A 23,474-nucleotide genomic window follows, 5' to 3' on the forward strand; every position below is an offset into this window, starting at 1 on the left:
TTAAAACAAATACATTGTACCTACAGGCTCATTCACAGTATTTTATAAAATTTCACACAGGTGCATGTGTTACCAGGCATACTGCAGCACCTTCATTTTGTTCTTAAAACAACAAGTACTGATACAGTTTAATTTTATTCTATCATTTTCATTATATTAGAAACATCCAAGGATGCTTTGACAATAATGGTTCATGAAAATTGAAACCTAAGCCAAGTGGTTAATCACCCCACGGCAGGACAGACCCATCTCATGCATCTGTTGCAGTGGTTAATTGTATAGTAAAGAGCGCCACCAACAGTTGGAGTGTGGTTGTCTATATCAAGGGATAAAGACCATTGTAATACAAGCTGTGTCTCATATGGAAATAACCAAAGTTAGCAGCTTCACATCTCTTGAGACAAATACCTCAGCATTAATGAAAGGTGATGACTGATACAAACTTACTTTCTGACGTCCCTTTCTGCACTAGTAGCCATGATTTGCCGTTGTCTGTGATGCCATTGACATGGACACTGTACATCGTATGATTGTGGTTCACAGTATGATGTACTATTGCAATACAGACAGCCATGTTTTTCATGTTCTTTGGATGAACCAGGGTGGTGACATGTACTACAGTGGGGTAGCTTGGTTAACACTGTGGACAATCAGGAGTAGTCAAAATACATGGTATTGGGGTTACAACAATTACTTGGTAAAATATTCGTAAAAAGTCTAATGTGGTAAGAGGCAAGTGGTTTAACCACTCAGTAACCGACAACCCCTAAAATCTCACCAACAGTGCTACATTAGTTAACTAGTAATGAGTGGTGGTGGTGCATAAAACAATACAAATAAAATAATAACTATAAACAGAAGTCCACTTTCCTCACTTATAATTGTGGTACAATAGTGACCGCATCCAGGTTTTTGTGGCATTGCTTCCATGAAGGAATGTCATGCACTCCTCTGTGTAGGGAAAGTTGTCAATATCCTTCAACTCTGCTGAAATTGTTGGGTGACAGTCAAGCAAACGTGGTGTTAACTGACGTTCCAACGACAGCTAACTGAGAAATTGTGTGTTTCAGGGACCTGACTACTAGGAGTGAAAGACATGTCTACCCTTCAGTAAATAGAGGAATATAAATACCTGCATTATTTGTATCATTTGCAGACTTTGTCCATTCTTCAAATCTGGAAGTAGGTAGAGAGAAGAAAGTGTTAATATAATGGTATCTGGTTCTACATTTACAATTAGAAGCATGAAACCTGAAACACAATGTTGTCTGGCTCAACAAAAATCTTACCAACAGAGATATTTGTCAAGCAAGACAATGAAATGTAGCAATGTTTATAATTTTTTGTTGAGCCAGATGATGTTTTGTTTCAGGTTTCAATGATTTTAATGGCATGTTTTAGAAAGGGTAAACAACAAAGAATTATGTCAAACTCACAAAACACTTGAACAAAGAAAGAGAGATGACTAAGTACACTACAACACAAACTTTACCTTTTCAGAACATCAATATCTTTCAAATACTGCATTAATTTCATAGCACTTTCTTTACCAACACCTGGAACTCCTTTAGGGCAGTAATCACATCCAAGTAACAATCCCAAACCAACCAGTTTATTACGATCTAGATTAAGAATCTCTTCTATATCACTCATGTTGTAGCAGTCAACACTTGGATCCTGTTAGAAATGAATAGATGAAAAAAAAGGGCTTAATCAGTCCTCTCTGAAGTGGTTGCTTTGGCATATAAGTATGTCACATTATACCTCACAGACTACTGGGTATATGAAGACCAGCAAATCTGAAAGGCAAGTGTTTTTGTTTAGCTCTATAGATGACATACTCTACAATAGCAGTACATTTTATATAGTGTCTTTTCACAAGCCTTTCAAAGTGCTGGATAAGTATAACCCCTGGCAAAGACCCATAATGGCAGTACAAATCCTTTCACCTTCAACTCTCTGGAACCACACAACAATACCTATGGTAAGCAAAAGGATTAAATCCTTCATAGTAACATATATCCTACCAGGTCCCTATTTATACAACTGGGCTGCTCGAGGCACAATGGTGGTTCAAATCTTGCCAAAGAAATCTACTCGTTCAGAAATAAACAATACCGGTAGCAGCAAGATTTGAATCAGCAACTTGCAGATTACGAATAGCCAATACTGACATTTGACCATTAAAAATAAAACACTATCATGATAAAAATACAGGATAGACAACTATGAAAAGCTACCTTTGCATTGATTGTAAAATTTCTGTACACAGTCCTGGCTCCATAGAGAAAGGCATCCCCATCCTGAGTTATACAAGCATCTACAATCTGGAATTAACAAAGCAGTTATGAATTGATAACTAAAATTACATGTATATTGTTTTTAGTTAAAACTGTGTACATAGACAAACAAGACATACAGTTATCGCTATTGGCTGTATACGATTGTCAATTGCCTTGTTTATTCAAAGTCATAGTACTAGTAGTGACCGTCTGATGAAAGAAATCAATTTGATAAAAAAAAAAAGAAAGAAAGAAGGAATGCCACAACTTTACAAAATTTGAAAACCTTGAAGTTCCTAAACATTGCAAATGAGAACACTTGCTAGGCAGAGGTTTCAACATAAAACTGACCTAAAACAGTATCTTTGAAAATTGAGGGAACAACTTTTTCTATATTCCAGCCTCCTTTTAAAATTGATTTCTGACATGAATGCTTCAGAGATTATGATACATTTGTAAAGTATTGCACTGTACATATCTATACCTATGTATTTACATTTACATTAAAACTGAACGCAATATTGATTCAGCTGTATAAAAGTAAATGCAATGTTGATTTCTGCAGTATAAAACTAACCCCTTCGGCGTTCAATACTGCACACATGGCTTCAGCTTCTCCAGCACTTTGTATGTATGGTATACCAAGGTAATCCAACATGGTACAACACTGTCAAACAAGGACAGAGAAGAAACATTTAGCATTGTCTCAACAAATTAATATGTACATGTATCTTATTACTTTTGTAAATTTTGGAAGAAGTATAAAGTTTTTGTTGTTAGGCCTTTGTACATTGTTGTAGTAAAAAAAAAATTGGCACACCCTGTTTCAAGTTATTGTTTACTGGCTATGTTTGCTAAACCATGCAGAAACTAATAAGAAAACTGCACATGCTACGCAAGCAAGATTGAATGACTACAATTTCCTTCATAAATTTCAATTTTATTTGTCCATTAAAATGAAGTGAAATATAAATGCTACCATTGGTGCCTGCATGTTTGTGTGCACAGTGTAGCATTCTCGCACACCAGAGCTGTCATTTCTTCTGTGGCACCGCAAAATAACGAGTGTGTTTTGGACAGTGCCGTAAAAGAGGTTTAATCAGATTGGGTTGTTACCAGCCAGTCAAAGCAGAGTGGAAGGATTTCTATGAATATATGAGTGGATTGACTGTTCAATTGTATTCAAGCTACAGAGTTTGGGTTAAGGTTAGGTTATGGAGAGGAATATGGTTATAATCCCTAGAATAAATCTGATTTTTATAATCTGAAATGAGTAGACACTGTTCTACATGTGTCCTGAAATAACACACCTCATTGGTCATGCCTTTGAAATGTGATCTTCCTTGCTTCCTGACAGATGGTCCTTTCTTGGAACTACCACCTCTCCATCTTCTTCCTCGACCTCCAAAACCACCAAACCTTGCCTCTGTTCTTTTCATCATAGCTTCCCATTTCAATTCTGGGGCTTCCCCCTCAATGACAAACACAAGGTTTATTCCTTCTTTGATCAAATGTGATGCTCTAAAGAATAAATTCCTAAAAAAAAAACATAACTCAACAATAAATGAAAAAGTAACTGTAGTGATGATAGGTAATCAGTGACAGTTTATATAAATATTTGAAATTCAACTGAGTTCTAGTTTTATCTCATGTATCATATTGTACATGTTGTCTTTCTTCACAGCACTGAGTACTACATGTGAAAGAATGTTCCAGTCTAGTCTTTCTCCCTCCCTCCCTCTCTGTCTCTTCCTCTCTCTTACAAAATACATGTTTACACACACAATGTACATTGGTCTGTCCATGTTTGCATGCTTGATGTTAGTCCTGCTTACATGACGGTGCACGAGTCTGTATTACTGACTTGACTCTGAGGGACAATTGTCAGAATCAAGTCCCGGATTACTCCGCATGCAAGCAGGACTAGCTTGATGTATATTTTGCATGTGATTCATTGTAATGTAAGTGCAAGTGGTTTGGAGTAGAGTGCTTATTTTATAATACTTTCTTAGCTGTATCTTTTCTGAGTCTACTTATAGACTATGTCACTCTATGGTCTACTCTCCTAAAGTTTAAATCAAGGGAGGGGATATGGGGGGGGGGGTCATTATAGTATTTTTTGTGACCCCCCCCCCCCTTTTTTTTCGTTCGTTGTTTAATCTTTCGTTTTCCGGTTAAACGACGAACGAAGAAAGCTAAAAACATGAGAAAAAAAATCAAAATCAACACAAACGCTACAATTATTGCAGAGCGAGGAGGTAAAAGTAAAAATGACAATGTAAACAAAAAATAATGTTTTGGTTTTTTATACGATGGTCACTCAATAGTTATGAGCATCACATTTATATACCCATAGGCGTTTTCCAAACATCAAACTACTAGTACCTTAGGTGAGGTTTGGTGACTGTTCCCATCATTTGTTTTACACCTTGATTTTCACATATCCACACACTTAGGTCCACAGCTATGGTTTGTCCCTTCAGCTCCTCCAAATCTTTGTGGGCCTTCACTGGCGATAAAATCGCCCACAAATCTTTAACCCCCATTTTCTGTGGTGTATAAATGACAAACTTGGGGTATGTACCTATTCCATAACTAGCCGAAACACACCAACATACGAGAATCGAAATTCAAATTTAAAGTCACCGCCATAATGGGAAAAGCCGCTCTGTTCGTCGATTATTTACTCCAATTCAGCCTCGTTTTGGAATAGTCAACTACCTTGAAATTTTCATGTATTTATCGAGTGTCAGGGAAATTTAGTCGATCGTTAACAATTTTATTCGTACAAGTGTCGATTAACTACCTTACATTGCCATATACACGCTTCTATTACTTTTTATTCCGACTGTCGTCACAGTTTTCGATCACGTGACATACCCGAACCAATCTTCCCGTTCGCCGGCCACAATTCCCGCCATTTTCAAACAGAGCATCTCTGCAGTCTTTAGAACTGCTGATCTCTGTTACAATGCCGTTACTTGGACGTCGAAATCATGCTTTGGCGAAGCCACTTAAGGACAAGAAGGATGACGAATCTATTTATGTGATCGACTTCACGAAAGAAGAATTTCGGTCGAAGGAGTATCCTTGATATGACCCAGTGGGAAATCCAAGATGGCCGCCCACACCGGTGGTCACTATTTTTGTTAATTTTTGGTATTTTTAACGTATCTAGTGTGTTATTTTCCTCCTAAAATATATTTTTACCCGAAAATATTTGCAAAAGTGTATATCTATATACAATATATATGATATTTATCCCCAAATGGTGATTATGTAGACAAAGGGTATTTGCGGCCAAAACTCACGATTTTCGGACTGTCATTTTGTCAATTTCTTCCGGCCACTTCCGGGTTTTGTGACCACAAAATGTTGTTTATATATTATTTTTCCGTTTCATATGGTTTTTATGAGCGTGGAATTCAGTTACGGGGCAATATTTGAACCGTGAAAAGTATAAGTCGAGTCGCTAATGAATTGCTATTGTTGAGTGTGGCTTGTTGCCATGTTGAGTTTGCTCATTGATACGTACGTATGTAGGCCATTGCATTGTATGTATAGCATCGGAACGATAGAGCGCGGCGGCCATTTGTCATAAATACGTGTCTGAAATGGGCGGCGGTAGCCGTCCAAGCGCGACATTATTTCCCCTTTCGAAATGTTTTATTCGATGCGTAACTCGACTTTTCTGTTCCTTTAAAAACAACTATTTGTATATGCTTGGTAGTATTCATTGAAATTACCCATATTGCGTTGGTACATGGTACAGTGTATTGATATGGTCGTGTTATATTCGTCAAGGAGAGTGTTTACAATGCGTGATTTTACAGGAAGCTGATTTTCGGTGTCTATCAATACAATAGTGTCATTTAGATTTCAACCCCCAATTGCTATATTTATCAATATATTTGAAAATTAGCGCAGTACAAATCAAGTTAACTTTGACCTTTTCTTGTCATTTCTTAATTTTGATGGATTTTAGTACCTTATGTAAATGTTTCATGTTTCACTATTTGAGGATATATTGGTATTTCCAAAGACACAAAGTATGACAGATTTATGTGAATAATTCAGATATCACCCATCATCAGGTGATTTTCAGATATTCTGTCACCAAAAGTGAGTGGGAAGCCCTTGAATGGGGTAAGGTGCCGAGTCAGCATTTTTCAAAGTGATGAATAATGGCCATTTTTGTACTTGTACATTCAGCAGTTTGCATTTGTAATGGTCACACATAGTGGGACAGGTGAGAAGTAATACTCAAATGCATACATCAGCATCATGTTAATTAGCCAGTTACTAACCATGAAAACATTAGTTCCACCTAATTAGCATATTAAAGAAGTTGTCCATAGGGGCCTATAAATGTATATAATGTGACAGGAATTTCAAATTAAGGGGTTAGTAATTATTGTCAAGTATTAACAAAGATATTGAAATGTCAGGAGGTAATCATGTGATACTACTGTACAAAATAAATACATCATATGTTTTATCTAATTTGCATATGAATGGTATTTGAAGATATTCACTGTACCTGTGCTTTAGATTGCATATTAGGGTATGAGTAACATTCTCGAATGTATATGAAAGAATCATACATAAGAAAAATATTGAATTGAACTCTAAAAAACAAAAATCTTCAGAGTGGAATTGTATTCTTGGAGTACACTGCAGGGTAGGGGGATATGTTTGGTATTGAAACTGCAATTGTATAACTCTATTACATGTGTAATCAACAAGACATGATCATTGCATGTATTAGTATAGTATATTGAATGGTCTTGCTAAGGTTGGAGAGCCCAGGTAACAAGTAAAATTATGGTAGTTTTCTATAAATAGTACCATAAATTTAATTGGAACCAGGGTATACCCTTGAACTTGGGTTCATTTTATTTCATTACATGGCTGCATCCCTAGCAAATACACTTATTTTCATGAACTTCTAGGACTAAGGTGTAACCTAAGTAAACACAAACCATAGTGCCACATATAGGAAAATAATAAGTGCTTGAATATCACTCCCAACTGTTGACCTGTGCTGATGTCAAGTTATGTGTTTTCAGAGTTCCTGTACTGCTAAAGTGTTATTTACTGAGTGATATATGTCTTTCACTCATTTGTAGTTCAATCCCACACACATTTTTGTTGTTGGCTGTGGTGGGAATTTGAAGGTTAGTTATTATCATGTTTGACTGCCACCCAACCATTCCTGTCTATTATTGACATTTCCTGGGGGTGGGGGAGGGGGTGCATGGTGTGCCTTCAAAGACACGACTTAAAAAAAATATTGATTTGTTCAAGTCATTGTATCATTTTAAGTACAACTTGGCGAAGGGACCGTAGAATTATTGTACTTATATTTTTTATACATTATTGTACTTCTAGTTAGCCAGTAAGACAAATTGCAGTGGACTTGTCACTTTTTCACTTTGTCAGAATATAGTATTTGTGTTTCTCCACAAGTTACGATTTTCCTTAACAAAATGTGCAATAAGGGAGTACCGTCGACGTCTGGAAATGTACAGTGATTCAGTGTGGACCTGTCAATGTACCGGAAGAACTGAACTCACCTATCAAGAAGCCTTACAGTCTGAGAAAAGAGCACACAGACAACTGCAGGAACACTTTCCGGTGTATTTTGAGAAACCAGTACTGGAAATCGTCCATCATAGTAAGTTAAAATTTGGAATATAATTGACAGGGGTTGTAATTTTGTGTGTGTCAAAAATTGTGGTTATGATTTAAGTTCTGGTGATTGCTGTATGTTAAGGAAAAAAACACTGACAGTCCATTAGAAAAGGATGTAGCCAATTTTTGGAGTATGTATAGTGTGTGAATGATCATACGTTATAAAAAGTACATCACTGGTGGAAATATGCTATATCACTCAATGGAAAACTTGTCAAATTAGATAGCACGAGTGTTGAAAATGAAAAAAAAGAACATTTTGCTGGTGACCACCTATAAATCTTATCTACATACCTAAGTCCTATCTTGATCATCTATATAATATATTATTATTACAATGTACCATTGATTCTTGCATTGGTGTGCAAATGCTTGTTTTTTGCATTGTGATGCAATCCTGAAGATGTCATTGTATACTTGTATGCAAATAGGCACATAGTTGTTCCATAGGTGAATTTATAGTAAATTGTATTTTTAGGAAGATGTGTTGTTATGGATAAACAGAATGATATCATATAGAACCTCACAATGTATTAGTGCCAGTGTGGGTACATGTATTTGCACTTGTGTTTTGGGTGTTTCTTCTACTACTACACTCATGAAAGTAAAGAACACCACAAGCAAGCAATTACATACAGCAATCACCACAACTTTTGAAACACAAACAATACAACGCTTGCCATATTGGCACATGCATGTCATGGGATCTGTGTAAATTTCATATCTTGAACTGGAATTATTGTTCAGTCCAAATCATAACTTATGAATAATCTATTCAAATGTAAGAGCAAGCATAATTTGAACCACCACACACACACACACACACACACACACACACACACACAGTAACTTAGCTATGTTGATGAATTATGATAGATGGTCATGTGCTAAAACGTTTGTAAACGTTACATTTACAAGAGCCTAGTGACAGTGTATTTGTTTTCAACATTTCTCTGAAGTTTGTCATAGCAAACCAAATGATATGACATTCTTCTGAAAGATTATCAAAGAGTGGTAAAAAAGAGGGATATACAGCCATAGTTGGCCACTTTCTAATTTTATGTTAATGTAGCAGGGTTCTCCACAATTTTCGTGGTGGCCTCATTTATATATTAATATTAATTTTGACATAACATCTGATAATGAAAAAGAAATGTTTTCAAAATCAACAAAGGCTTAAAATCAATTGGCCTTTCTAAAATTTGCCATGGTGGCACTCTACTTCCTGTCTGCGTGTACCTTGGGGGTATACATGTATAGGTTCCTGGGTTAATCATAGAGCACTGCTGCTTTCTTTGATGTCTGAACAATACCAAAAACATCCCTGATTTACACTTCTATAGAATACCAAGTGACAAAGCTGTTAAGAAACATACTATGAGATGATGATACCCCCAATTTGAGCGAGGCCGCTGTATTCTCAATTTTCTGTTTGCAATCTGGAATGACCTATTAAATACCTATTTTCGGCAGTGATCCATTACGCAAATGAGAAAAGACAAATGTATTAAAAAATTATTAATAATAGCATAATTCATTGTGGCAAAAACAAACAGGAGTGGCCCATGAAAACAGAGGGGTGGTGCACCCCTCAAAGAAAACCTTGTGAAGATTTGTCACCAGCATAACAATTAGCATCAGTGGCATTGTGGCATTTAATTCATCTGACTGTATTGTGTGTTGTATAAAAATTATTGGAAACAAATTACACAGATGTAAGAAAGCCATGGTAATATTTGTCACCATACATAGACTATTTTAATTAATTATGCTATATATTTCATGATGCAACAATGAATGTTTCAATTTATTACAATTCTGCAAATTTCAACATGGACTGCGTATGATTTCAGTATCTACCGGACTACTGCTCAATTTTTTTTATTTTTTTTATTTTTTAAATTTTTTTTATTTATTTATTTATTTATTTATTTATTTATTTTTTTTTTTTTTGGGGGGGGCACCATAGACCGTGTCTATCAGACTAGGGTGGCACTGGCAAAAATATCTTTATATGCTAACACATTTGAATTTTTTTCTCACATAATTTCTTTCTTTCTTTCTTTTTTTTTTTGGGGGGGGGGGATGCCTATTCTGCTAACTTGATATGATACATAGCCTGCTTTAGCCAAGTCAACTGTTTCAGCTACAGTTTTCTATTGCTTTCCATTGTCTATCATACTTCCACTTTATCATATAAATTTGGTACATGTAGTCTAGATATGATGTTGAGTAGTTTAGTGCTAGGAAATACTGTCAGGGCTTGAAATTAATAGTAGTCCTGTGTCCAGAGACTACCAATTCTAGTCATGGTGCTACCATGATATGCAGCTGTTATGTGGTGATTTACTGGTTGGTAGATTTACAGACATGAAAGTATTTTTATAGCACACCTATTTCCAATAGAGGAACTCTCTTTTCAGTTCAGGACTACTTGTCACCATCCTTCAGACTACCACTTTCTGAAATTGGTAGACCACTAGTGCTACCAAAGAAAAATCTTTTGAATTTTGAGCCCTGAACTGTTCATTAATGATTTTGAGCCATGCTTTGTTGGGTATACTATATGTAAACGACTTATGTTTACTTTAGTACATAATCTTGCATGCTATAAGCTAATCCAGAAAAGATTTAAATTTAAATTTTGGAAAGGTCAAATAAAGAGAGGTTATTTAGCTTAAAGTCAACAACACATACATGTTTTTTTTTTTATCTACTGCACTGCAATAAGCAGAATACAAAAATTAATAAATAAAAAAAAGTCAAAAATGTTACAAAGTACAGCTACCATGTCTTGAAAAATCTTCTTGATTTTGAGACTAAGAGTTTAATATAAAATTGTCTTATTCCTCGTCAGATACCATTCCCCTGGACAGTTTGGTTGATAAATCACATCAAAATATAAATGCTATATTTGCTGAAGGTGAACCAGTAGAATTGACTGTCAAAATCTCAGGGAAAGTGTAAGTACAGAAAATCTAACCACTGTTTGTTTTGTATCAAGCTGTCACAGTGTGTATATGACCATTGTGTCAATATAGCATTCTTCTGTATACAGCTTGATGTAATATTCATTAAAAAAGAAATGAAATGACTGTCTTTTATTAGCCACATTTAGATATAAATTTTTAATAACTGTATTCCAATAAGTGAAATTTCTCACTTTATCAAATTATTCCGCAACGATTACAGTAAGTAATGACCTAGTTTTTTACGTGAAAGTCTTAGATGACAGTCGATTTTCTTGAAAGGTGTCAGGGAAATTAGATATATGTCCTCGTTTTTCTACTTTTTTCAAGGAAATGGGCTAGTACCAAGGAAAAGAATGTAACGACACAGATGTGTGTGTGTGTGTGTGTGTGTGTGTGTGTGTGTGTGTGTGTGTGTGTGTGTGTGTGTGTGTGTGTGTGTGTGTGTGTGTGTGTGTGTGTATGTGTGTATATATATATATGTACATAATGTCATGTAATTTTCTGTCTTAATTGTGAATACATCTGATGTCCAGATTTGGATAAGGATACGATAAAGAATTATTATTATTATATATGATGACCTTTTGTTTATGATTCTTGGTATTATGAATGTTTTGTAACATTTATTATTCATATTTTTTTGTTTCTAGCCTAAAGGGAAAGATTGTGAAGGCACACAAAATGTCAGACGATGAGGTAAGAACTGATATGTTTTCTCTTTTTTTTTTCTTGTCAATATTTTATTTTCAATTTTTTGTTTTCAAGATACTTTAGGTCAGTAATTCAATTTAGCCAAACATAATATTGTATGTCAGGATTTATACAAAAAAACAACAACAACTCCTACTCATTTATCATACTATTGTACTGAGAGAAATCAGTGTTTTTGCTAAGTTTGGCGAACCCTGGTAACAGAAAGAGAGAAACGGGTAAAAATGGAAGTGTTTTACCATTGAGTGTATGGTAATTTTGTTTGGGAACCCAGGTAAAATGACATGGGAACCCTGGTAGATTTTACCTACTTACTGCCCTTAGCAAAAACACTGTCTAGACAATATTATGATAATGATGAAGAAGTAAAATATCGGTTGTCAATTTTTTACCCCAATAAATATTGTTCATGAAGTATTTGGTTCGTGAAGTAAAGCTCACCCATAATTGCTGTTCCTCGTTGGACTTTAGAAATTAGTTTTGTTAAATAAATAAATCTTTTAAATGAGACATCATAAAGAGTTTATTGCTCAGACTATCTTTAAAATTAGACCTCAATGATTCAGGCATGGTTTTGTACAAATTGTTACATCTATTAAATGCTTTCATAAATGAAGATTATTGTATATGTGTACATGCAGAGATGTGTAGTTAAGTTTAGAAGTAGCAATTAAAATTGGAAAAGTAGGCAGTCAAACCTATGAGGGAAACCCATGAAACTAACCAACAATGGATATATAGAAGTTGATACAAATAATGTCCTGAAAAAGTAGCTGGCAAGAAATGAGGAGTAGACAGTAGGTTTTTTTGCCAGCTACTGGTCCTTATCTACATCACTGTCACATGTTTTACGTCAAGACAAAATGTGATAAATTATTTAACATTTTGCTTTTCTGTTTGTCTCTAGATGCCAAGTAACTGTAGTTCTCCATCTAGTGACAAGGAGAACACTGAGGGCTCATCATCAGCTGTGTCACCCAAGAAGGAACAAATAAACAAGGTGAATACAAGAACTAGAAATACACAAATATTTAAATAACGAAAATCATAAACCCTGAAACAAAACATCGTCTGGCTCGACACAAATCTCACTAACATTGCTACAGTTTTTTTGCCTTTAGGCAAAATATCTCTTTAATGTTGTAAATCTTCTCGTCTGGCTGGACAGAAATCTAATTAATATTTCCACATGTTATCGTCTGGCACAACAAGAACTGAATTACAATTGTTACATTTTTAGTCAATTGACTCTCAAGAATATAAAAAAACGTACCAGCGTACCTTCGGTTTACCAAGGACGTATACATTTGGAGATTATCTCCTAAGATAATGGTAGCTCATGCAAAGAAAGTGTAACAATATTGGTAAAGATGTTTGTCACGCCAGACGATTGACGAAACGCTGTTGGTAAGATTTTTGCCTAGCCAGACGATAAAATGTAGCAATGTGTACAAAGATATTGTATACAAAGTAATTGTCCTATACAGAATCCTCCTTCTCCCAAGGGTTATTTGTTTGTACAAAAGTTAAGTATGAGATGGGAGAAAGAGGATTCATTTTGGAAATAAGACTAATGTAATCAACATTATAACATGTAGATTAACCAAGGTATATCAACGTAATGATTTGATAAAATAATAATGCCCCTGAATATTTATAAATAATTTTTTTTTCTCCCTTCCTCCTTCAGCATTTGTACAAATATCTTGTTCAGTTGTCTGTGGAAAGCAAACTTCTCAGTTCTGTTCCCGCAGCAGATCTCAAGTAAGTAGTGTAATATATAAAGTATAAATAAAAATAAATAAGCTAAGAGTAGCTACTTGGGAGAAATTTTGAGAGAATTTGTATTGATTTAGAAATATATGGATGTTCTCTTTATTCTTTACTTCTCTTCATTTGACAATATTACTATTAAATATTTTTTTTTTCTCTTTGAATAATATTTCCATTAAATAGTAGCTGTTATGTGAAGATTTGTATGTCCATTAAAATTTATCCAGATATACAAAATGTATCGAACAAATTGTCTTTATAGCTATTAGTTTTTACCCATACAGTGATAAAAAAGTGTAAAAAATGTACATGATGATGAAGGTGTATTTTGCATTACTTTCTGTAATTGTTCATATGGTATGAATATGAAAATACTGTTTGTGGGCCATGTATAGAGAGACATTCTGTTTTATGCAGGTCATACAGAACTAAACAAAGTCTGTGGTGTGTGGGTCTAGACTATTGAACTAGACAAATTCAGTGGTATGTGGGTTGTACAGATAGACAATTCTGTGGTGTACATGTATGGGTCATATAGAAAGACAAATTCTGTGGTGTGTGTGTTTGTTGTACAGAGACAAATTCTGTGGTGTGTGTGTGTGTGTGTGTGTGTGTGTGTGTGTGTGTGTGTGTGTGTGTGTGTGTGTGTGTGTGTGTGTGTGTGTGTGTGTGTGTATTGTACAGAGACAAATTCTGTGGTGTCTGGAGACATTCTCGGGGGATTACAATGTACATAGTAAACTCATCAATCTCTTTAAAGGAGAAATAAGAGAAACTAATTAATTGCAATTCCTTCATGTCAATTATGTTGATGAGTTTTGATCTGATGACTAAATGCAATGATAATCACTTTAATAAAAATTATAATATCCCAGGCCTCAGAACTGCATTGTAAATTCTTTCAACTCTGACCCCTATTGTAAGAAAGTATATTCGGGTGACCCTAGGTTTTTTTTCTGTTTCTCATTACCCGACAACTGACCAAAATTTTTAGCTCCGATATCAAAATAATTTTTTTTTCCACTCGCCCTTAATATTTTGTGGAACAGCGCCCTCTCTAGTAAGAATAAGCAAGTGTATGGGCTGTTGACGTCATCTACAGTCATGGCGGCTGCGATAACACTTGTTCAAGAAAAGAGTATTTCTTTCATGATGGAAGTTATTCAAGGAGTGGGGGGAGGGGCTGACAACATGCCAATTGTGTAGAGAAGCAGGGAAAGGGTCTGTTACCAGGAATCTGATAAAAAGAAGATGAAGAAAGAAGGAAAAGAAAAGACAGAAAAACATGAAGATGATTTTTTATTTTTTATTTTTTTTAAAAATCGACCGACTGACACAAAGTTGCTATGAAAAGAGTCATAAGAATCATAAAAAATAGGGTCATCCATATCAGGGAACTCGTTTGCAGGAAATAAAGGCACTTTCATTAACTTTGGGTTCTTTAGATTCATTTCATGAGAGAAATACAAAGTTGAAACTTGTTCCCCATTCATTGTTCATTTTCAGTGGTCAATGACAGAAAGGGGAAAGGGGTAAAGATGGTAGTGTTTCCCCATAGAATGTAAGCTAATTTTATCTGGAAACTCTGGTAATAATATGACATCACATAGGAACCCCAGTAGATTTTACCTAAACTGACTGAGGGTCCTTGGTTGCCATGGATATGCATTTTGGTTGCTATGGATATGCATTGTCTCCTAAGAGTCAGCAGGCATGCATATGTAATAGCTGAACAGAAACATTCATGATTATTCTATTTTCAGGTAAAAAGCACTTAGGAGTCATCAATATGTTTTTTTTAAAAATTAATTGGTTATTCTATGATAAAGATGATTTTTTTTGTGTGTTGAATTGTACTGTAACAAAGACACTTAAACTTGTTAATTCTAGGAGGGTTAACAGAACTCCCAATAAGGATCTCATCAAATTATTCATCCGAGCACACGCAGTGCGGGCGGGTACAAATCCTAATAGTCCATGGATTGTAGAAGATGTTCTTGTTAAGAAATACTCACTGCCAAGTAAATTTGCTGAACTGTTACTTGCACCTAAAAAGGTAATAACCAAATACTTTGTTTGAGAATGATTTATAATTGATGGCAGTTTGAATCACACGATCACATCAATATTCATGTCAAAATCTGCCCACATACACTGGACTGCTGACACCGTGGGCACTAGCGCCTACATTACTTTAACACTTCTTTTATCTCGGATTATCTTTACCAGTATCATCTAGTCCCCCCCCTGAAGTATTTAGTAAGGTAGTTACACTGGCTCTTCCTTTTGTTGCTTGAAACCCTGTCACCTCTAAGTCCCCATTTGCTTTATTTTCTGATTGGCTGATTTCTGCTATAGTGTGACCATCGTGTAACTAGCTGCTTAGATTGTGCAGTGGTTGGTATGTTGTTGGTCGTGTTCATCCAGGATTCAAAGTACAATTTAGAATGTCGGAATCATCTAATAAATCAGTTGAATGTAAAAAATAGAAAACATACTTCTTAGAATTAAAATGGCTTAAACTGAGTTTGGTAACTTCTTTTCTCAAGTCAAATGGTTACATAAAACTTTGATTGGTATTAACTGGTGAATTATGCCATCAAATGATTATATTGTAAATACAATGAGTAACACTGAAGTAAAACACTTTCTCTAGTATGTGTTACACTCGTTTATAGCATTCATAACATGTGTGAACGTATACTGTTTCAATTGGTTTATTTACAAGCCTAGCATGGCCATTCTAATGTGGTCAATTAGCAAATGAAACGATATACGTTTACACTTGATATGGATGCTCTAAACGATTGTGGTACATACAGAAAATGCTTTACTTTGGTGCACGGTGTTATGGGTTGTACTTGATATGGATGCTATAAATGATTGTGGTACATACAGAAAATGCTTTACTTTGGTGTTTTGGGTTGTACTTGATATGGATGCTATAAACGATTGTGGTACATACAGAAAATGCTTTACTTTGGTGTTATGGGTTGTATCATGCCTGAATACCAGGGTTAAGTTTTACCAATACTAAGTGATAGTTGTACGTATGCTTCAATCAGTGGCATACTATCGGTACTACTTAAAGTGGCACAAGCTGAGTTGATAAACTTTATACTCCATAGTCTCGCTGCTAGACCTCAGGCTTTCTTCTGATAGATCGCCATCACTAGCAACCTGTGGTCGTCTTCACAGTGAGCAGAATAGCCTGAGGGGTCTATAGGAGCAAGACTATATATACTCCAGTGAAAATATTTAAATAAAGCCACATTCCATTATTAAATGTTAACGTCAATGCATGTCTTCTGGCATTGTTAGAACAGTTGATTGCATGTTTATACATGTAGTATGAATTTCCTGAACATAATTGTTACATATGATTACGTCATCGAATCGTTTATGGGTTATATCTTAATAATGGCTTTGAGTTTTCAGTTCATTGTAAGTGGTGGTTAAGTATGCTGAAGTAAGTACAATACTGTGAGTACCTTTTAAATAGGCAGCAAAAACTATGCCTAAATATGTATAAACTCAGTTTGTGTCCCTCTAAGTTGATACATGGGGGAAAACTATCTCGTGGGAATCTGTAAACTCAGTTGTGTTTCTTTTACCAGATTTTCAATAAAAACTACTGCCATCTCAAATTTGGTAAAGTTGGAACACGTTTTTATGTCAAAACTTTGCAATGTACAAAGTTAGTTCTTAGTTCATGATGTCTATACAACCCGGTATATAAGCACAGAAAGAAAGATCTGAAATATTTCCATTTTTTTCTGACATCAGACCTTAATGTTAAATTTTGTCAAAAAGTTCTTTGCAATAAAATTTTGTGTTGGATTTGTCTTTTTACTGTAGGTGTCGCCTGATGGAGGGCTAGGCAAACGGAAATCCCTGTCTGCTGCTACTGCTAAACCAGCAAAGAAAGCCAAAATATCAGATACAAAAACTAAAGACAAAAGTGATAAGAAAACAGCCAACAAATCAGACAGTTTAAAGGACCTAGCCAAGAAGAAAAAAAGTCCTAAATTGTTGTCAACCTCTGTCAAGAAGTCAAGTTCACCAGGAAAAAGTCCAAACAGAACTACTTCTCCTAAAAAACAGACTTCTAAAATTAAGACAATTGTAGTCAGCTCAAGCTCAAGCTCAGATTCAGACTCAGAATCAGAGTCGGATTCAGATTTAGAATCTAAACCTTTGATATTTTTCAAAAGGAAGATTGAGGAACAAAAATTGAAATCTGGACAGAGTTCTAATTCTAGCTCACCCAAGAAAAGCAGTGGCTCCTCCAAAAATTCTACCCCTAGGTCGTCCCCTTCTAAGAAGTCCAGTAACAAGAAAGATGTGAAGAAAAACTTAAAACAACTGTCTCTGAAGGAGAAAAAGAAGAAGGAAAAGGATGGAAATAAAAACAAGAACAAAGATAAGAAAAAGGTGAAAGACAAGAAAGATAAAGTAAAAAATTTGAAAGCACCAAGGAAAGGAACGCCAAAGAATTCACCAAAGAAATCACCAAAGAAGACTCCATCAAAGACAGGCAAGAATAAAGTAAGTGATTATTATCTGAGAGGATGTCTTAGGAATGGATTCTGTCCATGTGTCTGCTCATGTGTGCATGCATGTCTGTGTGTGTCCATCCCTTTTGTTTATGTTTATGCCAAGCGCTATTCATTTTCATTCAAACCTTGTACAAATATGAGATAATACAAAGGGAATATGCACAATACTTTTTCAAAGTTTTTTATTGAACATTGTACAGTATTCGTTCGTATATGACCCCTACTTATTTTTAAGTCCTCTCCCCGTATTTTGACCTGTTTTACCGGGTTTTTAACAATCCAAATATCCGTGTACACTAAGTTCATTTGTTCAGTGAAGTAACTTGCAACATTATCCGAGGGTATTCTTGATAATAGACTTGCTCTGAATTCTTATTTCAAACATAAAATTTTCCAACAGACCATGTCATTGAATAATTTGTTATTTTTTGTCAAGTACTTGTTCCATATATCTTATTTTGATCGTAAAATTGTAAATCTCACACAGATCCAGGTTACATTATTTGATATTGCCAAGAAGAAAGGATTGAAGGTTGAGAAGAAAGGGTTGCTAAGTCCACCTAAATCTCCAAGGTCACCCAGATCACCACGGCAACCACTCATAGCCAAAAAGTAAGTTTGACTACTACCCAGAATGAAAACGCTAATTTTTTTTTTCAAGTCCATATTTAAAGTTTGATTTGAGAAATTCAGAAGAAAGATTTATTGTAAAACATGAAAGATTTCTGATGTAGAAAAAAAGGCTGCAGTTTTCGTTTTACTGGTAATTTTACTATTGTTACTACTGGTACTGTATGTTCTACATGGTTCTGACCAGTTTTGCATAACAAGAAATGCTGTAATCACAAACACCATTGTTACAATGCTTATACTTTTGACCATTACAGGTTAGAGAAGGCTAGGAGAGAAAACAACAAGACACAGTATCAACATTTGGTGAGCAGGGCAGTCAGAGAACTCAACATGCAGAGAGTCCATGCTATCAGAGATCCAGACATCAGAGGTGATGTGCAGAAAAAATTAGAAGCTAAACTAGAGAGAATAAAATGGTAAGATTATCTATCAGGACCAACAGTATGTTGAAAACTTGACATCCATATAGTATGCAGATTTGAGCTATGAGAAAAGAGGGTGTGAAGATATCGTGTGATACAAAATGGCTTCAAAGTAGCTACCCAGAATATGGTGTATTGACAGTACCAGGCTTAGAGTACCACACCTGGTAGAATGTTTATAATTACAGTTGTACCATACCAGTGATATTGATAGGTCAAACAAATGTTGGTTTACATTTGGGCATTTTCTTTTTACCAATATCAAGATGGAACTAATTACAAAGAACGTATTGTCCTGATAACAGAGCTTACTTGTACCTCACCATTACACCGGAGATACTGAGTGTATTCTGAATGTATGTCTTGTATCATGAATTATACAGGAAGGGCTTAGTGTTGTGATTATTAAACTTACGTGTCTTATATTATACATTATACAGGAAAATGATGAGTCCTGAAGAGAGAAAGAAAGCCATTGAACAGAAGAGGGAGGAGAGAAAAGAACATGCCAAGAAGGAAAGACAGAAGAAACTGGAAGAAGAAAGGAAAATGAGAAAAGAAAAGGCACAGGTAATATAGAATGGTGTAGTACCAAAAGAGTTTGCTGAACAGATATGACATAAGTGATATCAATCATTTTGTGTATTTATTTCCATCTATACAAATGTATGTTGTATGTATGTGTGCGTGCGTGCGTGTGTGTGTGTGTGTGTGTGTGTGTGTGTGTGTGTGTGTGTGTGTGTGTGTGTGTGTGTGTGTAGTAGTAGAAGGTGATTGTCTCACCATATACCAGCTAAAATATTATTTAGTGAATGCTGTCGTAACTTGTCTTCTCAAACAATACATCTTAACACCTGTTTTGTATTGACAGCGTTATGAGGACCAAGAACTAAGTTTAAAACCACTGCCAATTCCTAAGTTAGTGCAGCTACCAGAGGGACTACCAAATACACTGTTTGGTGACATCGCCATGGTAACAGAGTTTATCAGCTGTTATGCAGATTTACTAATGCCCGATGATCCCTACCCTATCACAGCTGGTAAGAAATGTAAAATGCTCCATGCCAATAACTGTTCTACAAGTATGAAGTTGGTTGTGTTATGCAGCGATTGGTAGCATCTGCAGTGTTGTGTTTAGTTTTGGCATGTACAGAGATCTTTGAAAAATTTGTTTTAGCTTTGCTTCATGAATTCTCACTATCTTGTATACATTGTAAGAAAATCAGGGTGGGGAATCTAGGTTACATGTAAATCTAAAAGCACTTTGCAGCTTTCCATGGATTCTTTAAAAGGCTGTTGAATGTATGCTTTATTGTCTGGGAAGCAACATAAAAAGTTACCCTCTTTATAGCAAATATACTACAACCTTGGTAAAAGCACTCACAATTTTGAAAGGAAACTCTAAACAGTCAATGGAAGTAGGTAGGCTTGACAGCATAAAAAGTCTAACTAATACTACCGGTAAATACATTATAGTCCATTTATTTATTTTGGCCACTAGGGGTGCTATTCGACACCAGATTTTGTCTGAAAGCATGTGTCAGGATCTTTCAGTACCATAGCATGCATTTTAAAAAGATACTCTTTCCAAATATTTTGTAGCAAATGTTGATAACGTTCTTGTGTTATTTAAATATTGCTGTTTGTGTTATCAAATGTTTAAGTTATAGGAACTCATAAATTTTGATTGCATTCATTCTGTTGGCTGATTTTGTACTGGTATATATGTTTGACATTCACAATGTAAGGTTTAATTGTCAATTTACCTAATGTTTGGGCACAATCATTGTGACATGTCCTTGAAAGATGGCTGAAAAAACGTGTACCCAGAATATGCCATATTTTAATTTCCTTTTTTTTTTTTACTTTATCTTTCTCGTCTTTCCTTAGAATGTTTGATGAAGGCATTGGTGAGTGGTAATGAAGGTTTTGGTTATCTATCCAGAGTGTTGGTTATACTTCTACAGACACTACTACAGGATGGTATAGCTGAGGTATGTTACCATAGTAACTGACAAAGTGTACAGGAAATATTGACTTCAAATCTACACATCATAATGTTCAGTCAACAGATCAAATTTTAACAGAATGTTGAACACTGTTATAAAGCCACACTGGCTAGAGGTTCACTTTAGAGTCTGCAGTGGCCTAAATGGTTTGGACTCAATTTTGCTTTCAATGCTGTGTCAACATCATTATGTCAAAACGCCTGTCAGCTACCAGATACTTGAAGTTAGTTTCATTGTTGTTGGCAGCCATATTGGAAAACAGTGGAATGCTACCATTGGTCCATTTGTTATTGGCTAATGACAGCTTGTATTGGGGGGGGGGGGGGGGGGGTCAATTTTTGCTTCTGAAGCTGTGTCAACATCTTTATGTCAAAGCATCTGTCAACTACTTGAAATTAATTATGTCAAAGGCAGCCATATTGGAAAACCGTTGACATGGGTTGTATTAGAAAAGGACTGCTCTGACTGGTCAATTTGTTACTGGCTAATGACAGCTTGTACTGTTTGGATGGTGTAACCATTAAAGAAAAGAATATAAGTGACATGACAAAGACATTGAATGCCTTGATTATTCAAACTGAGTAGAAATTCTCATTCCTACCTATAATGTATCTACATATGGGTATCATGTATTACAGGACTACAGAGAATTGGATGCAGCAGTGTCTGACATACCGGTTAATATGCATACTGCATCTTATGCATACTGCATCTGAGTTGGTTCGATTGTGTCTTCGTCCCCATGACGACGAAGTGAACAGAGATGATGATAATGATGATGATGACAGTGATGATGAAATGACAGAGGACCATGATGTGGTAAGCTTTTCTCTACTTGTATTTATAGATTTGATCCAACCTAATACATGTACATAATGAACTGTTACATGGTGTGCTTTGTTATAACGGTATGGCTTAGTATGCAGAAAGTGCCATAAGTTGATACAATCTGACTGGTTCCTCCAGGGCTCCCAACCCAAAATATTTAATGACATTTTTGCAATTTTTACCTAATTTAACCTGTCTTTCATCAGGTTTTTCAAACCTTTCCATATAGAATGACAATCTGTTAAAGTTACGATAAATTTGATAAAATCTACCCAAGTTCAAAAGGCTTCATACAGGTGATTCCAAAGTTTTTACAGTATAATCACAAGTGAGTTCTCACTACTCTGATGATATAAAAAATCCTCTCAAAAAACACCACTGATTACGCCATCATAAATTGTTTTCAGTTGTAAAGTTTTGGGTAATTTTGATATTCATTTGTCTTTTTTTTTTACAGGAACCAATGTTGATAGATAAATTAGAAAGCAGTGAATTTATTGATTTGGAACCTGGTGATAAACTCCAAATCTTAGTTGGACTATGTCACCGAATCATGTCATCATTCTCTGTACAAGATTACATGGAAGAGAAACAAAGGAATGCCACTCAATTGTGGTAAGTTTGAATTTGTAGTACAGAGCTGACAAGTTAGGGTTACTTTCAGCAATTGTATTTTCTGTAAGCTTGCACAAAATGTTCATTTGTTTGAAAAAAAATGAAAAAAGGGACGTTCTAGTAAAATTGTTAAAACTTGATAAGACTCAGCAGAGGCAGACAACACATATTTCTATTATCATATTACCACCATGAACAGGGACCAATGATAGCAACTAACATCAATGTACTGACTATTCTGCCAGAGAGAGTGAGAGAGAGAGAGAGAGAGAGAGAGAGAGAGAGAGAGAGAGAGAGAGAGAGAGAGAGAGAGAGAGAGAGAGAGAGAGAGAGAGAGAGAGAGAGAGAGAGAGAGAGAGAGAGAGAGAGAGAGAGAGAGAGAGAGAGAGAGAGAGAGAGAGAGAGAGAGAGAGAGAGAGAGAGAGAGAGAGAGAGAGAGAGAGAGACAGACAGACAGACAGACAGACAGACAGACAGACAGACAGACAGACAGACAGACAGACAGACAGACAGACAGACAGACAGACAGACAGACAGACAGACAGACAGACAGACAGACAGACAGACAGACAGACAGACAGACAGACAGACAGACAGACAGACAGACAGACAGACAGACAGAGAGACAGAGACAGAGACAGAGAGACAGAGACAGACACCAATGCTGAATACTTCAATCATTGCATGATCAAGGTCTGTAGTCGATGGATCGAGACATCGCATTCATTTTTTTGCCACTAACACTGCTTTGGCGAGCTCACTTGAAATTGGTTGTAATATGGTGAACACTTTTTGGTATGGATTCACCGGTTACCAACCCGACCAGTTTTGTTCACTCAATCGGTGATGTCATCGTCTGGGACGTCACCATACTGATTTAGACAGATTATTTATCACTCATCTAAATCCCCAACTTATTTATTTCATTTGTTATTCAATCTCATATTTTTAATATTGAAATGATAGTTTTTCCTAC

General features: G+C 35.6%; 2 protein-coding genes across 2 annotated transcripts in view; one reads left to right on the top strand and one right to left on the bottom strand.

The window, feature by feature from the left end:
- LOC144433571 (uncharacterized) overlaps window positions 1-23,474 on the bottom strand; it is a 313,028-nt gene that overhangs the window by 42,704 nt on the left and 246,850 nt on the right. The gene's annotated exons all lie outside the window — the stretch shown is intronic.
- Window positions 5,197-23,474, top strand: part of LOC144433979 (tyrosine-protein kinase BAZ1B-like) — a 29,751-nt gene continuing 11,473 nt past the window's right edge. The window contains 16 exon segments of the mRNA XM_078122403.1: window positions 5,197-5,366; window positions 7,784-7,959; window positions 10,834-10,939; window positions 11,599-11,644; window positions 12,567-12,659; window positions 13,350-13,423; window positions 15,323-15,488; window positions 17,291-17,980; window positions 18,479-18,603; window positions 18,879-19,040; window positions 19,487-19,616; window positions 19,918-20,086; window positions 20,937-21,040; window positions 21,694-21,738; window positions 21,740-21,874; window positions 22,341-22,498. Of these exon segments, the coding sequence (XP_077978529.1) occupies window positions 5,254-5,366; window positions 7,784-7,959; window positions 10,834-10,939; window positions 11,599-11,644; window positions 12,567-12,659; window positions 13,350-13,423; window positions 15,323-15,488; window positions 17,291-17,980; window positions 18,479-18,603; window positions 18,879-19,040; window positions 19,487-19,616; window positions 19,918-20,086; window positions 20,937-21,040; window positions 21,694-21,738; window positions 21,740-21,874; window positions 22,341-22,498 (2,492 nt within the window). The 5' untranslated portion in view covers window positions 5,197-5,253.

Source organism: Glandiceps talaboti, chromosome 4 (assembly GCF_964340395.1).
Source record: "Glandiceps talaboti chromosome 4, keGlaTala1.1, whole genome shotgun sequence".
In the NCBI taxonomy this organism is placed as follows: domain Eukaryota; kingdom Metazoa; phylum Hemichordata; class Enteropneusta; family Spengelidae; genus Glandiceps; species Glandiceps talaboti.